The sequence below is a fragment of the Euprymna scolopes genome, chromosome 41 (assembly GCF_053919585.1).
Source record: "Euprymna scolopes isolate OS-2025 chromosome 41, ASM5391958v1, whole genome shotgun sequence".
NCBI classification, from domain to species: Eukaryota; Metazoa; Mollusca; class Cephalopoda; order Sepiida; family Sepiolidae; genus Euprymna; species Euprymna scolopes.
Window position 1 is genome coordinate 70,364,478 of NC_136522.1, and position 20,863 is coordinate 70,385,340.

The following is a 20,863-nucleotide window of genomic DNA, read 5'->3' on the forward strand; positions in this document are numbered from 1 at the left end:
TAATAGAAATACCATTTCCGTTTTGTAATATTTTTTTTTATCTATTATTCACAAATAAAAATTAGTAGCATCCTTCTTTTCCTACAAGTGACCTAAATTCTCGCATGCAAAAATGAACGAATTTCTCAGTAAAACAGAGTTATCTCCCTTAGAGGTGTAACGAGTTATAGTTTCGCGTTTTACATAAAGAATATTGCCAGAAATTTTATACGCAAAAGTATTTAAATATATCAAGAGGTCATTGAAAGCTCTCACAATGCGAGAAGCAAAAAAAAAAAAAAAAAAAAAATGGACCAAGAGTGAAAGAAGGAAGAAATCGATTTTTCAATATTTTTCCATGTATTTAATTTTAACTGAAAATTTCTATTTTGCAGGTCATTATTATTATAGCATATAATGATAAGTGGAAAAATTAATCCTAAAAATGGTAAGACCGCATCTTGGCGAGGATATAAAAAACCGAATTGCAGGATTAAGGCAGTCCAAAATAACTTACAAGCAGATTTTTGATATTTTAAGAAAAGAAAAAGTGAAAGCATCTCTTTTTGTAGTGAAGCGAATTGGTCAAAGGTTCGAAGTCGAATGCTTGGTAAAAGAAAAATCTGGATCTGGTCGCCCTAGAGCATCCACTTTGAAGGACGACCAAAAGCTTAAATTAACTGTTTTGAAGGATCGAAAGAAAACTTATGCTGACCATAGCAAAGAATTCAAAACAGGGGCTGGAAATTCTCTTTCTAGATATACAATATCTAGATGAATGAAAGAAATGAAATGTTCTTCTAAAAGGCGTGCAAAGAAGCCATTTTTATCTAAGAACATCATCAATGATAGAAAGAGATTTTTCTCATATTATGGCAAGAAAGATACAGACTGGTTCAGGAATGGTTTCTGGTCAGATGGGTCAAGCTTTTGTCTTGTTAGTGATGCTCCCGATGTTCCCGAATGGTGCAATCGAAGAACTGGAGAAAGATTTTCGCCAAATTGCATAAAAACGACAGTTAAACACAGGAATGGAAGGATAATGGTATGGGTACTTTTATGGCAGCAGAAGTTGTAGAACTTATTAGATGTCAGAAGTCAATCACTGCAAAGGAATACATTCGAATATTAGAAACAGGACTGTTACCAAGTATCCAGAAGCTGGGAATATCTCAGAACATTATTTTTCTACACGATAATGCCCCTGCACACACTGCTAAAGTCACAAAAAATGGTTTTCTGATAATTCAATTATGTGATATTTTGGCCAGGTCAAAGCCCCGATTTAAACTCAATCGAGAATATTTGGTCCATAATATCTTGTGCATTGGATGGAAGAACTTTTACGAACAATGACAAACTGTGAAAAGCTGTGCAAAGCAAATGGAATAACATCTCCTCTTCACAGTGTTCCACTTTGGTTGAGAGCATGTCTAAAAGGATTGATCTTTTAAAGAATTCAAAAGGGAATGCGATTTCATACTAAGCATTTATTAAAGTAAATTTCTTGCTCTGTGTTATCAGTCTCGTTTAAGTTTCCTTGTTTAATTGTTCTTTGTTCAATATAGCTTTTAGTGCAACAAAATGTATAAAATTTGTTTGGCCCATTTTTTTTTTGTCCACGCGTGTATATGAGCCTTTTTCTCTCTTTTTCATCTATTTCTTTATTTCATCCTTTCTTTCACATTTCGTTTTCATTTTCTTTCTTTTTTTCCATTTCGTAACTTGTTCTCTACTTCTTGCTTTTGTTTTATAATGATGTGTAATTAATCAATAATTGTCTCCCTTCAATCATTAACTTCTGAGCATAGACCGTTTTTAGAAGATCGCAGAAAACAAATTAAAAAATTTAAAAAAGAAGAATTAGTTATAAATACACGAAAAATAAATAGGATAAAATATTGAAAATAAAATAACTAAATAATATCGATTATTAAATAAATCCCTATATTATTGATTTTAAATACTAACTATAATATATTTTGAACGTCTGATGAAGAAAGCATTTCCCGAAATATTACAATAAGAATTCTCCATCTGGCCATAATCACGCAAATAAGAACACAACACGTGTTAATTATTTAAAAATTGTAAAATATATACACTCTATTGTATTAATAAAGGTGAACTTGCATAGCTTGTTCCACCATAATATTTATTAATTTGGTTCAGTTCGTGTCAGTCCGTTATACCTCTGCATTGTATTGCTTTCTAGAAATTGAATGTTCCTTTATATAAAACACGAGATGATGCTTCAAGCAAATAACATTAAACTCTGAAAGTAAATTACCCCTTTCAAAATATCGAATTTTATTATTTTATTTTTTCTAACTAGATAAACACGCATCAAAACAAGGAAAACACATGATAGAAATTATTGGAATTTAAAAGAGGTTATATATTCGTATTATGCTCCCTTAAAATCATTTAGAATGCGACAAAGACAGTAAAATATTGGGAATATTATTTTTTAATGTATCATAACTATTATCACAAAGGTTTTGAGGTTCTCAAAAGGCATCCATCCCTTTTTTACCCCCATTTGTATGAAACCTTTATCGTAGAAATAGCTCCAGACAAGGCGTGAAGCCACTTGATGTAATAAACTAACAAAAACGAAAGATAGTTATCGAAAACACAGGGGATGACCATTGACCTTAGTATGAAAAAAAAAAATAAAGCTCAAATGTAGGGGGAAAACAATGAAGAGACCCAGTGTGATCGTCTGAAAATCTAACACGTGTCTGACAAAGGTAGGTTTCCCTGAAATATTACATCTCTCCATTATATTGCCTGTATAATTATAAATTTAAATTCTCCTTATATAAAACACTAGACAATGCTTGAAGCAAATGACATTAACCTCTTAAAGTAAATTGCTTCGATCAAAATACCAAATCAATATTTTATTTCTTTTTCTAAATAGATCAACCCGCGTCACAAAATGGAAATCACATGACTTTCATCAGGCGACTGAAAAGATCTATTAAGCATATTAAAAAAAGACACGCGCCGTTATTAGAGGCACACGCAAAACTCGGCCTGCGTGCTCCCCAAAATAATGCGAATGGAGACCCACTTGAATCCCACCAGCTCCCAGGCCGCGTCCCCTACCCCAAAGTTAAAGCACAACCAGGGAGAAGTTTTCCTACTTACGGCGTTTATTTGAGAGGCCATATAAACAACATGATTCCTTCATGGTTGGGAAATGCAATTTACACATCAAACATGCTAAAGAAACGGAGAGAAGGACCAACAAATATACCTACATCTACGAATGAGTTTTACAATGGAATAAATCCCTATCTACTAAATGCAATGGCCTTTGGACCTGGTATATATATGAGCAACCAATTACCAGTGTCTTCCTACACGAATTTGCCCACACCAATGCCTTATACTACGTCACCCAGCTTGCCCTCATACACAAGTTATCACGTACCTAATGTAAGGAATACAGGATATAGGTCATACATGAATAATCATATGCCTTACACTATGCCGTCTGCCTTAGCCTCATACACAAGTTACCACGTACCTAATGTAATGAATACAGGACATGGTTCATATATGAGTGGTCGTACACCTTATACTATGCCGTCTGCTTTAGCCTCATACACAAGTTACCATGTACCTCATCTGATGAATACAGGACAAGGTTCATATATGAGTGGTCGTACGCCTTATACAATGCCCTCCGCCTTAGCCTCATACACAAGTTACCACATACCTCATCTGATGAGTACCGGACAAGGTTCATATATAAGTGGTCGTACGCCTTATACCATGCCCTCCGCCTTAGCATCATACACAAGTTACCACGTACCTAATGTAATGAATACAGGACATGGTTCATATATGAGTGGTCGTACACCTTATACTACGCCGTCTGCCTTAGCATCATACACAAGTTACCACGTACCTCATCTGATGAATACAGGACAAGGTTCATATATGAGTGGTCATACGCCTTATACAATGCCATCTGCCTTAGCCTCATACACAAGTTACCACGTACCTAATGCAATGAATACAGGACATGGTTCATATATGAGTGGCCGTACACCTTATACGATGCCCTCTGCCTTGGCCTCATACACAAGTTACCATATACCTAATTTAATGAATACAGGACATGGTTCATATATGAGTGGTCGTACGCCTTATACAATGCCGTCTGCCTTAGCCTCATACACAAGTTACCACGTACCTAATGCAATGAATACAGGACATGGTTCATATATGAGTGGTCGTACACCTTATACGATGCCCTCAGCCTTGGCCTCATACACAAGTTACCATATACCTAATTTAATGAATACAGGACATGGTTCATATATGAGTGGTCGTACACCTTATACTATGCCATCTGCCTTAGCTTCATACACAAGTTATCACGTACCTCATCTGATGAATACAGGACAAGGTTCATATATGAGTGGTCGTACGCCTTATACAATGCCGTCTGCCTTAGCCTCATACACAAGTTACCACGTACCTCATCTGATGAACACAGGACAAGGTTCATATATGAGTGGTCGTACGCCTTATACAATGCCCTCCGCTTTAGCTTCATACAAAAGTTACCACGTACCTCATCTGATGAACACAGGACAAGGTTCATATATGAGTGGTCGTATGCCTTATACAATGCCGTCTGCCTTAGCCTCATACACAAGTTACCACGTACCTAATGTAATGAATACAGGACATGGTTCATATATGAGTGGTCGTACACCTTATACTATGCCGTCTGCCTTAGCATCATACACAAGTTACCACATACCTAATGTAATGAATACAGGACATGGTTCATATATGAGTGGTCGTACACATTATACTATGCCGTCTGCCTTAGCATCATACACAAGTTACCACGTACCTAATGTAATGAATAAAGGACATGGTTCATATATGAGTGGTCGTACACCTTATACTATGCCGTCTGCCTTAGCATCATACACAAGTTACCACGTACCTAATGTAATGAATACAGGACATGGTTCATATATGAGTGGTCGTACACCTTATACTATGCCGTCTGCCTTAGCCTCATACACAAGTTACCACGTACCTCATCTGATGAATACAGGACAAGGTTCATATATGAGTGGTCGTATGCCTTATACAATGCCGTCTGCCTTAGCCTCATACACAAGTTACCACGTACCTCATCTGATGAACACAGGACAAGGTTCATATATGAGTGGTCGTACGCCTTATACCATGCCCTCAGCCTTAGCATCATACACAAGTTACCACGTACCTAATGTAATGAATACAGGACATGGTTCATATATGAGTGGTCGTACACCTTATACTATGCCATCTGCCTTAGCCTCATACACAAGTTACAACGTACCTCATCTGATGAATACAGGACATGGTTCATATATGAGTGGTCGTACGCCTTATACAATGCCGTCTGCCTTAGCCTCATACACAAGTTACCACGTACCTCATCTGATGAACACAGGACAACGTTCATATATGAGTGGTCGTACGCCTTATACAATGCCCTCCGCTTTAGCTTCATACACAAGTTACCATGTACCTCATCTGATAAATACAGGACAAGGTTCATATATGAGTGGTCGTACACCTTATACCATGCCCTCAGCCTTAGCCTCATACACAAGTTACCACGTACCTAATGTAATGAATACAGGACATGGTTCATATATGAGTGGTCGTACGCCTTATACAATGCCGTCTGCCTTAGCCTCATACACAAGTTACCACGTACCTCATCTGATGAATACAGAACAAGGTTCATATATTAGTGGTCGTACGCCTTATACAATGCCGTCTGCCTTAGCCTCATACACAAGTTACCATGTACCTCATCTGATGAACACAGGACAAGGTTCATATATGAGTGGTCGTACGCCTTATACAATGCCCTCCGCTTTAGCTTCATACACAAGTTACCATTTACCTCATCTGATGAACACAGGACAAGGTTCATATATGAGTGGTCGTACGCCTTATACCATGCCCTCAGCCTTAGCATCATACACAAGTTACCACGTACCTAATGTAATGAATACAGGACACGGTTCATATATGAGTGGTCGTACGCCTTATACAATGCCGTCTGCCTTAGCCTCATACACAAGTTACCACGTACCTCATCTGATGAATACAGGACATGGTTCATATATGATTGGTCGTACGCCTTATACAATGCCGTCTGCCTTAGCCTCATACACAAGTTACCACGTACCTCATCTGATGAACACAGGACAAGGTTCATATATGAGTGGTCGTACGCCTTATACCATGCCCTCAGCCTTAGCATCATACACAAGTTACCACGTACCTCATCGGATGAGTACGGGACAAGGTTCATATATGAGTGGTCGTACGCCTTATACCATGCCCTCAGCCTTAGCATCATACACAAGTTACCACGTACCTAATGTAATGAATACAGGACATGGTTCATATATGAGTGGTCGTATGCCTTATACAATGCCGTCTGCCTTAGCATCATACACAAGTTACCACATACCTCATCTGAGGAATACAGGACATGGTTCATATATGAGTGGTCGTACACCTTATACTATTCCCTCTGCCTTGGCCTCATACGCAAAGTACCACATATCTAATGTAATGAATACAGGACATGGTTCTTATATGAGTGGTCGTACACCTTATACTATGCCGTCTGCCTTAGCCTCATACACAAGTTACCACGTACCTAATGTAATGAATACAGGACACGGTTCATATATGAGTGGTCGTATGCCTTATACAATGCCCTCTGCCTTGGCCTCATACACAAGTTACCACATACCTAATGTAATCAATACAGGATATGGTTCATATATGAGTGGTCGTACACCTTATACTATTCCCTCTTCTTTAGCCTCATACACAAGTTACCATATACCTAATGTAATGAATACAGGATATGGTTCATATATGAGTAATCATATGGCTTACGCTAAACCATCTGCTTTGGCATCATACATAAGTTACCATGTACCTAGGGTTATGCCTTCGGCTCTTGCTTCATACACTAGTTACCATGCACCTACTTTTAGTCCATTATCTATAGCTTCATACACAAGTCACCTGGTACCTAGTGTAATGCCATCAGCTCTGGCTTCATACACAAGTTACCATGTACCTAGTGCAACGCTATCAGCTCCGGCCTCATACACAAGTTATCATGCACCTAGTGTAATGCCATCATCTCTGGCCTCATACACAAGTTACCATGTACCTAATCTTATGCCCACACATCTGGCTTTATACACAACTTATCATGCACCTAGTGTAATGCCATCAGCTCTGGCTTCATACAAAAGTCACCAAATACCTAGTGTAATGCCTACAGCTCTGGCTTCATACACAAGTTACCATGCACCTAGTGTAATGCCATCTGGTTTAGCCTCATACACGAGTTACCATGTACCTAATGTAATGCCCTCATCTCTAGCTTCATACACAAGTTACCATGTACCTAGTGTAATGCCCTCATCTCTAGCTTCATACACGAGTTACTATGTACCTAGTGTAATGCCATCAGCTCTAGGTTCGTACACAAGTTACCATGTACCTAATGCAATGACATCTAACAGAAACTTTATCAGTAACCAGCCTTTTTCTCCAAGCCTTGGATCATTTATGTATGGACAAAGCCCGGCATCTAACATGATAAGTCAGCCATACTTTCAGATCAGCATGTCCAAACCTGTCTATGGCCAATATAAAAGTTTAATAAATCCTAATCCAATGTTCAACCCGGTGCAAAACCCATCCAACTTAAAGGAGTCGGCTAACGCAATGTCCGATACTCTGAATAAAATAAGAAAATTATCAATTCCACCTGTGCCAAAAACATCAGCGTCTATCCATAACGACCAAAAGAAGCATGTGGCTATCCTAAAAGGTAATTATCAAAAAAATGCTAAAAGTGGGTTTTCTAAGAATTGATTTTTCTTTATGATCTAAGTGTTTAAAACCCATTATAAGAGTGTTCAATTCGTTCTTAGATGAATTTATATTTCGTGTGGCTTTATTATTCTCATATGCAATCCATCAAAGTGACAATAACTATTTTGCGAAGGCGTCTGGACAAACCTTGGTCAAACTTCTCCGTTTAATTCTGTCTTTCGTGTGACTCTGTCAATTATTGTTGTTCTTTATATCCAAATCTTCACTAATTCTTATTGGTTTCACATAAATATTCAGCAGTTAATTTCATTCAAGTTCCATTGTCTTCCAAGTGCCTCACCAATCATAGATTTCTTTTCCAGTTAGTATGGACTGACTATAGTCGAGGGCGACCTGAATGCTCCATTTTCATTACCGACTACACAAAGATGTAGGGTAACGTGCCACTTGGGACGATTCCAATATTTTTCCCAATTCGTTACAATTACTTATTCTGTTCTAAATTTCCAATTCCAATACAATCACCAATTCCGATTGTAATACTTGTAAAACCTCTGAATATTATGCAATACAGTGGTTGTTTAGTATTTAAAAAAAAATCAAATTACAGTAAAAATTCATGTAATGTGTGTATATATTTTCGGCAATGTAAAAAAAAAATATTTATTTGGGGGGGGGGGGGTTATCCATAGATTTTAGTTTTACTGGTAGTTAAGAATTAAAAAAAGAAAAATACATATTACCTTATCGTTGGCACCAACAATGGAAGATTAATTAATAAGTACTAATCAATACTCAGAAAGTAATATTGTGCTACATAGTTCAATAAATTTTCCCCACTCTTTATCTGTGCCTAAAGGAAAACGTAGATTCCATGAACAAAGCTTCTTTCTTAGAACTGGACGCCAGTGGAACTCTCTTCCATTTGCCTGCTTCCCATCTCTCTTCCATTTGCCTGTTTCCCATCTCTCTTCCATTTACCTGCTTAAACAAAATCAAACAGACAAAAAATTAAAAAAAAAAAACACATTTCTAAATTTTTTAGATGAGGATTGACTAGTCGTATTATTTGGATTCTTAGGATTACTGTTCTCATCTTGACTGATCGATTTTAATCTTCGACCTTCTTAGATTAACGACAAGAATAGGAGAGTGACCTCCCTTTGGTGTAGCCTCGTTTTTGGAATATCATTATAATAACAATATATGATCATTGTTGAAATGGTATGAGAAAAGATCTTTAATAATTTCGACGTGCAGCAGTTCTTCAACAAAGAAAGAAGTCAATGAAACGCTATGTGAAAAGGGGAACATTCAAAAGAAACAGGGTAAAAAGAAAAGAAGAACATTGTCCGCCAAGAGGTGCTGAACTGAAAAAGTAAATTAAAGATTGTCTCTTACAATGTGATTCTATTATTTGTATCTTTTTTTTTTACATAGAGTCAGCACTTATCAAGGCCCGGAGGCAACTCGAGGATAAGGGTTATAGAGTGTACAGTAGTCAATGGGATCATATTGTAGTAATCGTTAGTAATGAAAATTTGGTAAATTGGATTACTTAAGGAGGCGGTTCATCAAGAATTTGTTTATGTTGGACTTGAAGACAACCAAGTTGTAGTCAGCTGGGAAGCAGGCAAATGGAAGAGAGTTCCACAGGCGTGCAGTTCTAAGAAAGAAGCTTTGTTCATGGAATCTGCGTTTTCCTTTAGGCACAGATAAAGCGTGGAGAAAATTTATTGAACTATGTAGCACAATATTACTTTCTGAGTATTTATTATTATTAGTGGAGAAAATTGAGCATTGTCTGAAGATAGCGGTTTTAATCCTACCAAAAGCAGGTCAGAGGATTAGTTGGTCAAAACGTGGCGAGGTGACAACAACTATGGAAGGCAGTAATTACTGAGGATATAATTAAGAGACTCAGCATTCCCATCTCGTTGGGGTTAATCACCTGAAGAAGGCCAGAGGATGAGTTGGCCGAAACGTGGGGAAACAACAATTACGAAGATGAGAATAATAGTCTGCAAATAAATAAATAAAAACAGAATTAGTTTAATAATATTTGCCTTAAGTAAAACATGCTGCCCCCATATTATATATATATATATATAGTAATTGTCTGTATTTTTGAGATGAGGTGTTTTCATTTTCATTGATTGAGAGTGTCGGACTGACTTCCTCAAACAACCTTTTGTCCCCCGGGGAAATCAATTGTTTGATCTCAAAAAGGAGTTATGGCTCTAGCAATATCGACTATGTTCTCCACAGGGCATCCTTTGAAGTAAATTGCTCTCTTCCCTCATAAACTCCTTTTTTTTAATATTGACCAGAGATATTGAATGGGGTAAAGGTCTGGAGAACACAGTGGTCAGGGCATGAGAGTTTCTCCAAAGAAACCCAAAGATTCAAGGAAGGCTGCAGTCGCCCTAACAGAATGGGATGGTGCATTGTCATGCATAAAAATCATCTGAAAGCGACGTGACAATGGTAGATCATCTAAAAAATGTTTATCAAAAATGGCCGTGTACGCATTGCTGGTAAGTTTTACACCCTCTGGAACTCGGAATGGTCCAACCAACTTATCCCTAATGATTCCCACCCTAAACATGGTGACTCCACCTCCGCATTAGCGATGAACCCTGTATGGGGTTGGAGTTCCGTTCGAGTTCCAAACTTTGGCCCATCCATTTGGGCAGTCAAGAGTAGTATTGTTCTCATCTGTAAATAGGACACGTTAGAAATCCATTTTCATGTAATTCTGTGCCCAAACCATTCGTTTTTCCCTACATGGTTTGCTCAATGGAGGCCTTGGAATAGTTTTGATGTTCCTTGCCATCACATTCAACACAGGATGGAATACTGTTGCCATATCTGGGCAGGAGCTGCCAAAAACAGCCTATCATGCCTTGACAGAGTACAAAATAGATATCGTGGCTTAGTGGGGGATGCCCTTTTCTCTACCCTGCAACCCCTCTCCCACAGAAGAGACGTTGCGAGCCTATCCTTGTTTTATCGTTATTTTCATGGCAGGTGTTCGTCTGAACTCCAATCCCTGGTCCCCCCTCGCCAATCTTTCACGAAAAACACCCGTCTAGCTGAATCCAGTGTGAAAAATTTCCCCCACTCTATATCTGTGCCTAAATCAAAATGCGGATTCCATGAACAAAGCTTCTTTCTTAGAACTGCACGCCTGTGGAACTCTGTTCCGTCTGCCTGCTTCCCTCCGGACTACAACTTGGATGTCTTCAAGTCTAATGTTAACAAATTCCTAATGAACCGCCCCCTTAAGTAAACACTCCATCAAATCTCCACACTAACGTAATGTACTTGCAATAACCCTTATCCCTGAGTGGCTTCCGGGCCTTGATAAGTGGTGATCACTGTGTAAAAAAAAAAAAAAAAAAAAAAAAACACATTACATCGGGCCTGCCTGGATCTTGGAGCGATTCCAGCTCTTGCAAAACTGGAAGAACTGGTGCTGTTTGGGTTTGGGTTTACTTCCTTACAAATATTCCGAATATCAAGATGTGAAAGGTTTCTCCTGCGGCCTTTATCCTTTCTGGATTTGGTGTCGGTTGTTCACGAATGAAGCCAAAGTTCTTGGATCCCTTTCCAGCTCCAAATCTTTGATGAACAATCCTTTCCTTTTTGATAACCATTAATCACCCCTTTTTGGAGGGGGAGCATTTTAAAAGACCTGCAATAAAGCGATGGACAGCATAAATTACTTGATAATAAATAAAATATCATAACTTAACTTCGTGAATATCGCATGAATTTGAATAAGCTTTTTGGAAATAACTAACCTTGAAACAATCATTTGATGATAAAATTTTCATTTTTGTGTGGCGTATATTGATATTTTACTAATCTGCAATAAAGCGATTGACACAGTTTATATATATATATATATATATATATATATATATATATATATATGAAATGTCCAGCTAATTCTTACATACTGGTGTTCCATCTTCCAACTAATAATCTCACAAGGGTATATCCTCGAGAGTAAATAGAGATTCATTGGTATAACAAACTATTGAGGAAGCATTAAGAGTGAGGTTCTTCCTCATACGTCAATGTAGAAGACAGTAAAAAGGATCTTTCAGGTTGCCCCCAACTACGGCTAATTGATTTATTTGATATATATATATATATATATATATATAGGAAATTTATTACTGTGAGTCCAGAATGAGTTTACAAATTGTTTCAACTAGAGGAAAATCCTCAAAGAGAGGAAAAATCCAACTAGCATCATCAGAATTCATAGATGGACTAAGTTATAAAGTCAAATAAAAATGGAAAGATCGTAGATAAAGGGGAGTTAGAAAAGAAGGGGGAGTGGTGGGGAGAGGACGTTGGAGTTTAAAGTAGTAGGAGTGTATTAAAAAAAGAGAGGGGTTTATAATTAAATATTAATTATGTGTAAATTCTTATATACGTGTTTTTTAACAGTTTAAACTTAAAAGACGCTACTTTTGTTGATAACGGCATAAGTAACAGTTAATTTAAAGGATCACCATGGCAACAGGTTGGAAAGTTAATGTTAGTGAAGGAACGGGTTGAAAATGGGGTTTAAAGTAATTTAGCCGGGCGGAGAGAGATTGAAAGATATTTATTGTTTATAAAATGGAAAGAAAAAGAAAAGGAAAAATAAGTTAATGAATTATACTTTACAGGTTTATTTTAATAGTGTGATGATATATATAATTAAATATAATAAATAAATTAGCCGGGCAGGTAGAAATAATACGTTACAGGTTTATTTTAATAAAATAAAATAAAATAGGTGAAATTACTTAAAACCCCATTTTCAACCCGTTCCTTCACTAACATTAACTTTCCAACCTGTTGCCATGGTGATCCTTTAAATTAACTGTTACTTATGCCGTTATCAACAAAAGTAGCGTCTTTTAAGTTTAAACTGTTAAAAAACACGTATATAAGAATTTACACATAATTAATATTTAATTATAAACCCCTCTCTTTTTTTAATACACTCCTACTACTTTAAACTCCAACGTCCTCTCCCCACCACTCCCCCTTCTTTTCTAACTCCCCTTTATCTACGATCTTTCCATTTTTATTTGACTTTATAACTTAGTCCATCTATGAATTCTGATGATGCTAGTTGGATTTTTCCTCTCTTTGAGGATTTTCCTCTAGTTGAAACAATTTGTAAACTCATTCTGGACTCACAGTAATAAATTTCCTATATACTGCTCTGACTACACATTGAGCACTTTAGTCCGGTTTTTTTTACCACTGGTAAATAAATATATATATATATATATATATATATATATATATATATATATATATATATATATATATATATATATATATATATATAGGGTTTGTTTTAGAGGCGGCGAACTATGTGGTTTATTCCGAAGATTAATTTTTGGCATTCACAACTGATAGTTGCCAAATCTGCAATTAATATAAATAGAGTTTTCAATTTAAATTTTTACGCCGCTAAAGAACACTATATATATATATGTATATATATATATATATATATATATATATATATATATATATATATATATATATATATATATATATATAAGATGTTTTTTAAAAGCGACGAACTTTAAATTCATAACTCTATGTTTTTATTGCAGATTTGGCAACTATCGGTTTTAAATGCAAAAAATTAATCTTATATATATATATATATATATATGTGTGTGTGTGTGTGTGTGTTGGGCTTGCCTGTTCTAGTATTTCGTGATTGGTGGCTCACTATACGAGACTGCATGCACAATCCCTCTTTGGTGATGCATCATGTATTCATAGAATCTTTCCCTAGAAGCGAGTTGACAGGTCAACATCTCTGTAGGCTTTGTATTTGGATCAGATAGAGCTGAGGCACCCCACAATGAGCAACAACCAAAAGGGATACATTTTAATTTATGCTTATTATTTCCTTCGGATGGAAACATGTCGGCTTTTCCAATAAACTGCGCTTGCTTTGCATTTGAATTCTTTGTCGAAATTAGAATTTTCCAAGGCTGTGCTTCATAGGCAGATGAAGCTTTGAAACCTATTGTCCATTCTAACATTAGATGGTTCCGTATCTGCACTTGATTTTGAAGTCTTCTTAAAAAAAAAAAAAACTCAATTTATTTTTAATTTTTAATCGCTTTTTGATTCAGTTCGAAACTAATTTGTTTTGTTTTGTCTATATAAGTCTCGTGTTTTGATGTTTGTTTGGTTCTTGCGAGGTTGATTTAATCTCTGGACATTTTGCATCTGAAACTTTCGTCGTCCAATATATATTTTGCCGTTTTGTTTTCGTTTATTGATCAGATATTATAATTTAAAAAATACAGTTTTTTTTTCATTTTTATTTTATATACGTTTCAGACCATGTGAGGAAGGACATCACGTTAACACAAAGTGACTTATATATAAGAGTAGAATTAGCTTTTTCTTCAATGGGGAAACGTAGTGATATTGATGTCTTAGAAGATATAATCATTTTATTGCCTATTAGGTAATCTAGTATATATTCATACAAAATTGCTTGTAATTAATTATGCCAATTTCTCAAAACTTTTTAAAGATTTTGTCTTATTTAAACAAATACATTCCAGCAGTATAGATTTCAATTTAAAATTAAACCCAAATTATTTTTTCAGAAGACAGGAAAAAAACAAAACAAAAAAAAACAAAACAAAACACGTTCAAGATAATAATGATAAATTTGAAGCCTGCAGAACTTTACTAAATTCGTCAGTAAATTGATATCGTTACTCCTGACCTTGCACCCTCTGACTTTCACCTCTTCTCAGCCATGAAGTTGTTTTTGAAAGGAAAGCGTTTCCCAGATGATGCAGCCTTGATTTCTCAAGTCACGTCGTGGTTGGAGGACCAACCTGAGGTGTTCTACAAAAACGGTATCCAGAGCTGCATCAAACGATGGGAGAAATGCATAACTCTGGGTGGTTCCTATGTAGAGAAAGACTAATAACTGTGCCAAGTTTCGTTGCTCTACTGCCATGGGAAGTGGGTCCGGGGCATTACTTATTGCACGCCCCTGTATAACGGTATAGATTAGTTATGAATTGATATCATTAAGTGATGGTTATTTTCATTGGGATTTGTCCGGTTTTACAATGAATTAAAATGAATTAAAACAAAACTTATTATCAACTAGTTAAAAAGCCTGACGTGTTAGGTTTCCCATAATATGGTGTGGAATTAACAGTTTGGTTTTAAATCAGCCACTAATATATACTAGTTGAGTTGTATAGACAGAGAATTTTTGTAAAGAAATCTGTTTCTATAAGTGTTTTTTTTTTCTCTTAACCACTCTTCCACCGTCCTTTAAAAAGAAATATAGTTTTTTATTTTATTTTATATTCATTTTATATATATTTAAGTCACCGATCACTTTCTATAAAATTCTGCTTTATTTTTCTCTTATTTTCTGTTTGTATATCTCCCACTGTTCCTTTTTAGGGAAATATAGTTTTTATTTTTATTTTGTAGCCGGCATTGCCCGAGTGTGTGTGGGTGGGGTAATAAGGAACCCCGGAGGGGGTGTAAAAAAAGTGATAGCAGCGTGAAGGGGGGGGGAACAACAGTAGGCAGCCTGGGTGGAGAGCGGTGTCAAAAAGAAAGTGGCATTAGGCATAACGTGAAAAAAGGAAACAAAAAACTTAACGTCTTAGCTGATGTCCCCATCGCACAACCGGAAGTCGAAAACGTTGAAAAGAAGCGTAGTCAATCCAACGGAGACAATGACTTGCAAAAATGTCGGCGAAAAAAAGCGACTTCTCCTGGTAAAAAACGGCCGCATTGAGGGTGAAGGAAGGAATGTTTTTGGCCATTTTTTTTTAATATTTGCCGTCTGAAGTATTGAACTTCAAAATGATACTGATCTTGTGAGGATCCGTCGTGTATGTCAAATGTTTTTGGCAGACATACAAACACACACACATTTTGTCTTTTAGCGGCAAAAAAAGCGGCATAAAAGGAAAATGTGTGTGTGTGTGTGTGTGTGTGTGTGTGTGCGTGTGTGTGTGTGTGTATGTGTGTGTGTTTGTATGTCTGCCAAAAACTTCTGACAGACGTGTCGGATCCTGACCAAACCAGTATTTTAAAGCTCGATCTTCCGGACGACAAATATAAAAAAAATTGGCCCAAAACATTAACTCCTTCACTCTAAACTGGCCAGTTTTTTTACAAGAAGGAATCGGTTTTTGCGTCTCCATTTTTGCAAGTCATCATTCCTTTTTCGATTGACTATTCTAAATTTCGACGTTTGCAACTTCCGGTTGCATAATGGAGACATCGGCTAAGATGTCAGTGTTTTTTTTTTCCTCCTTTGCGTTACGGGTTCGAGCCTGCCTACCTAAGACCATTTTTTTTTTAAAACCCCTCTCCACCCGGGCTGTCTATTGTTGTTTTGATTCCCCCCCCCCCCCCCAACCGCTACTACCATTTTTTTACAGCCTCCCCTGGGGTTCTTTACTACACACACCCGGGCAATGCCTGGAATCCCCACTACAACCACTTTTTTTGTGACACCTTCCCCCACCGGGGTTCCTTACTACACTACCTATCCACATCCGGGCACGCTGGGCACCTCCTTCGCGTTACGGGTTCGAGCCTGCCTGCCTACTACAACTTTTTTTTTTTTTTTAACAACACCTATTTCCACCCGCGGTGCCTACTGTTGTTGTTTTTTTTTTTACCAAAAAATATTTATTTGGGTAACAAGAGGAAAATAATTACATTGTTCCAATCTAAACGTTTACATTTTATGCTGAAAACTGACAATACACATCAGGCAGTAGATGTAATATTTGAAAGACACCCCAATCTTTATAATTAACTATAGATATCTCTGAAAAAAAAATATTGATGAAATATTGTTAATTATCCTTATGGTCCTATAAAAAGGACCATGAACGATAATGAATTAAATACTGGCAAAGTTAAGCAACGTTGAGCTTAGTCAATACTAAAATGGGTGACCATTTGGGAATACCAGGTGCTGTATGTGCTTCCACTTATCGTGCCATTGTTTCTAGCAATCCTGGATTTCTCTTTGCTACTGGAGCCATACAGTGACGACTCGGAATAGGTGTAGTTGGATAATGTGCACCACTTGTTTTTTTTTTAAATTCCATTTTCACCCCAAACAATGCACAGTGCCACTTTGATGTAGGGGGCTATCGGGGACATAAGTTGCTGGGATACTATGTAGGAAACTGCGCAACAAGATGTCTGTACACATTACATTTGAACTTCTGCATGTCAGTACAGTTGGGAAAGCAGATTCCCGAGAGAGAGTTCCAAAGTCTAGCAGTTCTGGGAAGAAACTATTAGAGTAGAACGCTTTCTTGCATTTAGGGATCACTACTGATCTAGGGGTGGAATTTTGCTGCTTCTTTTTTTTAGGGTATTTACATGAGATTTTGATGCGGGTTTGTCTTTACATCGAGGGGATACAAGTGCTTGTAGTTTGTCGGAGCAGTCACCATTAAAATACTTGTAAAACAGGCAAAGAGATGCAACAATATTTCGTCGATGGGACAGAGGTTGAAGCTTAGATGACAGTTCAGAACCTATCAGGTTGGCAACTCTCTTTTGAACCCTGTCTGAAAGTAAAAGACTGGTAGCAGACGCAGCAGCCCAAATGTGACAACAGTACTCCGTACATGAGCGAATGGTGGCCTTATAGAGGTACAGGATACTTTCAGGCGAAAGTAGCCTTCTAGCATGGTAGAGAGAGCCCACCTTCTTCGCGGCGGCCTTAGCAATGCTCTCAATTTATCTGTTCCATCTCATGTTCCCTGTGAACGTTAGGCTGAGGAGTTTGAAGGGAGTACTTTCAGGTAATGTATCTTTAGCCATAGCTATTGGTGGTAGAGGTGGTTTCTTGTAATTATTGAAGGAAACAAGCTTAGTCTTGGCAGCATTGAATGTGACTAATGTCTCCTAATTAAACGTACAAGCACCCTTCATTGTCTCTCGAATGGGGACTATGACTGACACCAAGTGCCATACACATTTTGTTGAGGCTTTGACGGTGGATTTGTTCAACAGTTGCTTGTCTATGACCCAATCGTTTGTTGGGGAGAATAACTTGTCATATTCGTGTCATGGGGACGTTTCTGGAATGACTGTTACGTCTTGAACACGGCAACCGTCTCCCCCAGGGGAATAAATGGTAGAACATAGACGATAACACGTTCCTTAAATCAAGGGGTTTGGGTTACGACTGGTTATTTATTTGTTTCCCACGAAACAAAATGTGACACAAGGTCGGTTTAATGTGGGAGATAACCAGCTCCCCTCAAAAGGGAATTCTGCAAAAATAAAAGTGCCTTAGTAGTAATCTACATCTTAAATTCTATTTAGATGTTCCACTATTACTTCCTAAATCTACCATAGTTTCATATAAACTTTGCTAACATATTACGATCTGCTAATTAATTTTGCTTAATATTTTATTCCTTAGGAAGGAACTGAAATTAAATAGTTAATTTAAATAGTACTAATTAAAATTTGTCTTTGTCCAATACTATATATATATATATATATATATATATATATATATATATATATATATACAATATATATATATATATATATATATATATATATATGTATATATATATGTATATATATGTATATATATATATATATATATATATATATATATATATATATATATATATATATATATTGTACAGGAGGGTCCCCCCTCCATTGACTGGGGACAATTAATTTGAGTGCAGCATCTGAGCAGACACCACATTTCAGTGACCACCCCAGTAGAAGTACGCGACTGACTGCTTGTTGAAAAAAACCCCACTGTATTTATATTCGTCCGGCGGATGTAGTTGTAGACATTGTGACTTTGCAACGCTGGTCGGCGTTTTTCGTCTTGATTTGTGTTTGTTTTTGTGTCTTTAAAGTGCTGTAGGAAGTCATCTGTTTGAGGTTTATATTCATGTGTCGTATCAAATTGAAGCTGGGAAAGTTGTGAATATTATTCCTGAGGGAATTGTGCAATTCGTAGTTCCATGGGATAATTATTTACGTCGAAGTACTTGTTGAAGGATCGCTAGGTGTGGTTATTACATTTTGAATTGGGATCCTTTTTTTTTTGATGAGCGGTTTCTTTTGGTGGGAACCGCAACAAGAGGAAGAAAAAGAGAGAGAAAGAGGGATAGATAGATAGATAGATAGATAGATATTAAAAACAAAGAGACTGAAATTTCGTTTGTATTTTGAATCCTGGTGTTGGCCAGGAAGGTTTGATATTCCAGCAGTAATTTCGAGCACTCGACTTTACAAACAATCTGTGGGTATGTTTTACTATACACATAGATTCGAAAAAGTTGTCAAAAAACAAATATATAACAAATAAATGTTGTCAAAGGCAAGATAAGTTACTCTTCTACCTAACTGGATAAGTTTTTAGTGTTTTAGTGTTTTTATTTAATGTAAAATGTTTATTCGGTTCAAAAATCATAGTGTTTATCGATATATTTGGAAAAGACAAATGGCGGCGAGATGTCTGTTGGATTCGTTAAGTTTGGGAAAATGAGTTCAAACTAAAACATTGTACAAAATACTGTTAGAAATCCACTAAAAATATGTCAGCCTATGTCACGGTAGTAGGTTTCTAACAGTATTTTGTATATTTATTTTAGCTTAAATTCATTTTCCCAAAATCAATAGCGAGCACGCCGCCATTTGTCTTTTTCATATATACCAATAAACATTGTATGTTTTTCGAACCGAATAAACATGTTACATTAAATAAAAGCACTAAATATTTATCCAGTTTGGTAGAAAAGTAACTTACCTTGCCTTTGATGACATTTATTTGTTATATATTTGTTTTTGACAACTTTTTCGAATGTATGTGTACAGTAAAACAAACCCCGATCTGTTGATCTCCAGGTTGTATAAAATGCACAAAACATTTTCTAATAAAAACAGAAATTCTTTTATTTTAACAATTGAAGACACATTTTAATATATATATATATATATATATATATATATAAATATATATATATATATATAAATATATATATATATATATATAAATATATATATATATATATATATATATATATATATATATATATATATATAGTCTAAAGAAGCTTTGAATAAAAAGAATGCAAAAATAAAAATAAAGAATGCAGTTTAAATTCCCGGATGGAAAACAAAAATATTAACTTTAACCTATCGCAGACTTAGCACCTACATAATCCGACTTTTAAAATGTTTATAATGACTAAAGAGAATTCATTTGCATAAGCCCATTTCGCAAAAGTCTTCAATTTTAAAACAGAATTTAACTACATAAGGATGAAAAGAGAAAACCTTAACTAAAATTGTGCACATAGAAAACGGGGATCATATATATATATATATATATATATATATATATATATATATATATATATATATATATATATATATATATATATATGATCCCCGTTTTCTATGTGCACAATGTTAGTTAAGGTTTTCTCTTTTCATATATATATATATATATATATATATATATATATATATATATTTAGTAATGTGATTGATAATTTAAAATTTAAAAATCAAATTATAATTAAATTAAAAATCCGTTTCATAAGAAGGAACAACAACAAAATCAATTATTTGTACGATCGTTTCGGAAAACAGTGTTTTTATTGTGGTAGACATCAAGTTACGGACAATAATTATTACATATAGTTTTTTGATAAGCAAGGTCTCCTCGTCAGCAAATTTTGAGGGTTTTTTATTAAATTTAAAAACAAGACAGCTGTTTAATACATGGCTCTCCAGTGGATAATACCACTTCCCCAATATATATATATATATATATATATATATATATATATATATATATATATATATATATATATATATATATATATATATATATATTTACAGGATGTCCCAAAAGAAGCTGACGAATTTTAAA

General features: G+C 35.8%; 1 protein-coding gene and 1 long non-coding RNA gene across 9 annotated transcripts in view; both read left to right on the top strand.

Annotated features, from left to right (window-relative positions):
• The window catches only part of LOC145266610 (scavenger receptor cysteine-rich domain superfamily protein-like), a 211,122-nt gene that overhangs the window by 87,945 nt on the left and 102,314 nt on the right, over positions 1–20,863 (top strand). Inside the window, exons 4-5 of one of the 8 annotated variants that reach the window (XM_080122507.1) lie at positions 2,906–5,725; positions 5,918–7,882. The exons of 5 other annotated variants lie outside the window; for them this stretch is intronic. In XM_080122507.1, coding sequence (XP_079978633.1) covers positions 2,906–5,725; positions 5,918–7,882 — 4,785 coding nt within the window. Of the gene's footprint in view, positions 1–2,905; positions 7,883–20,863 lie in introns of all 8 variants that reach the window. 2 more of the 8 variants (XM_080122508.1, XM_080122506.1) reach the window with 2 other exon arrangements.
• On the top strand, positions 15,415–19,891 carry LOC145266609 (uncharacterized). Its single transcript, XR_013864765.1, has 2 exons — positions 15,415–18,190; positions 19,831–19,891. It is a non-coding gene; the product is annotated as an uncharacterized LOC145266609 (long non-coding RNA).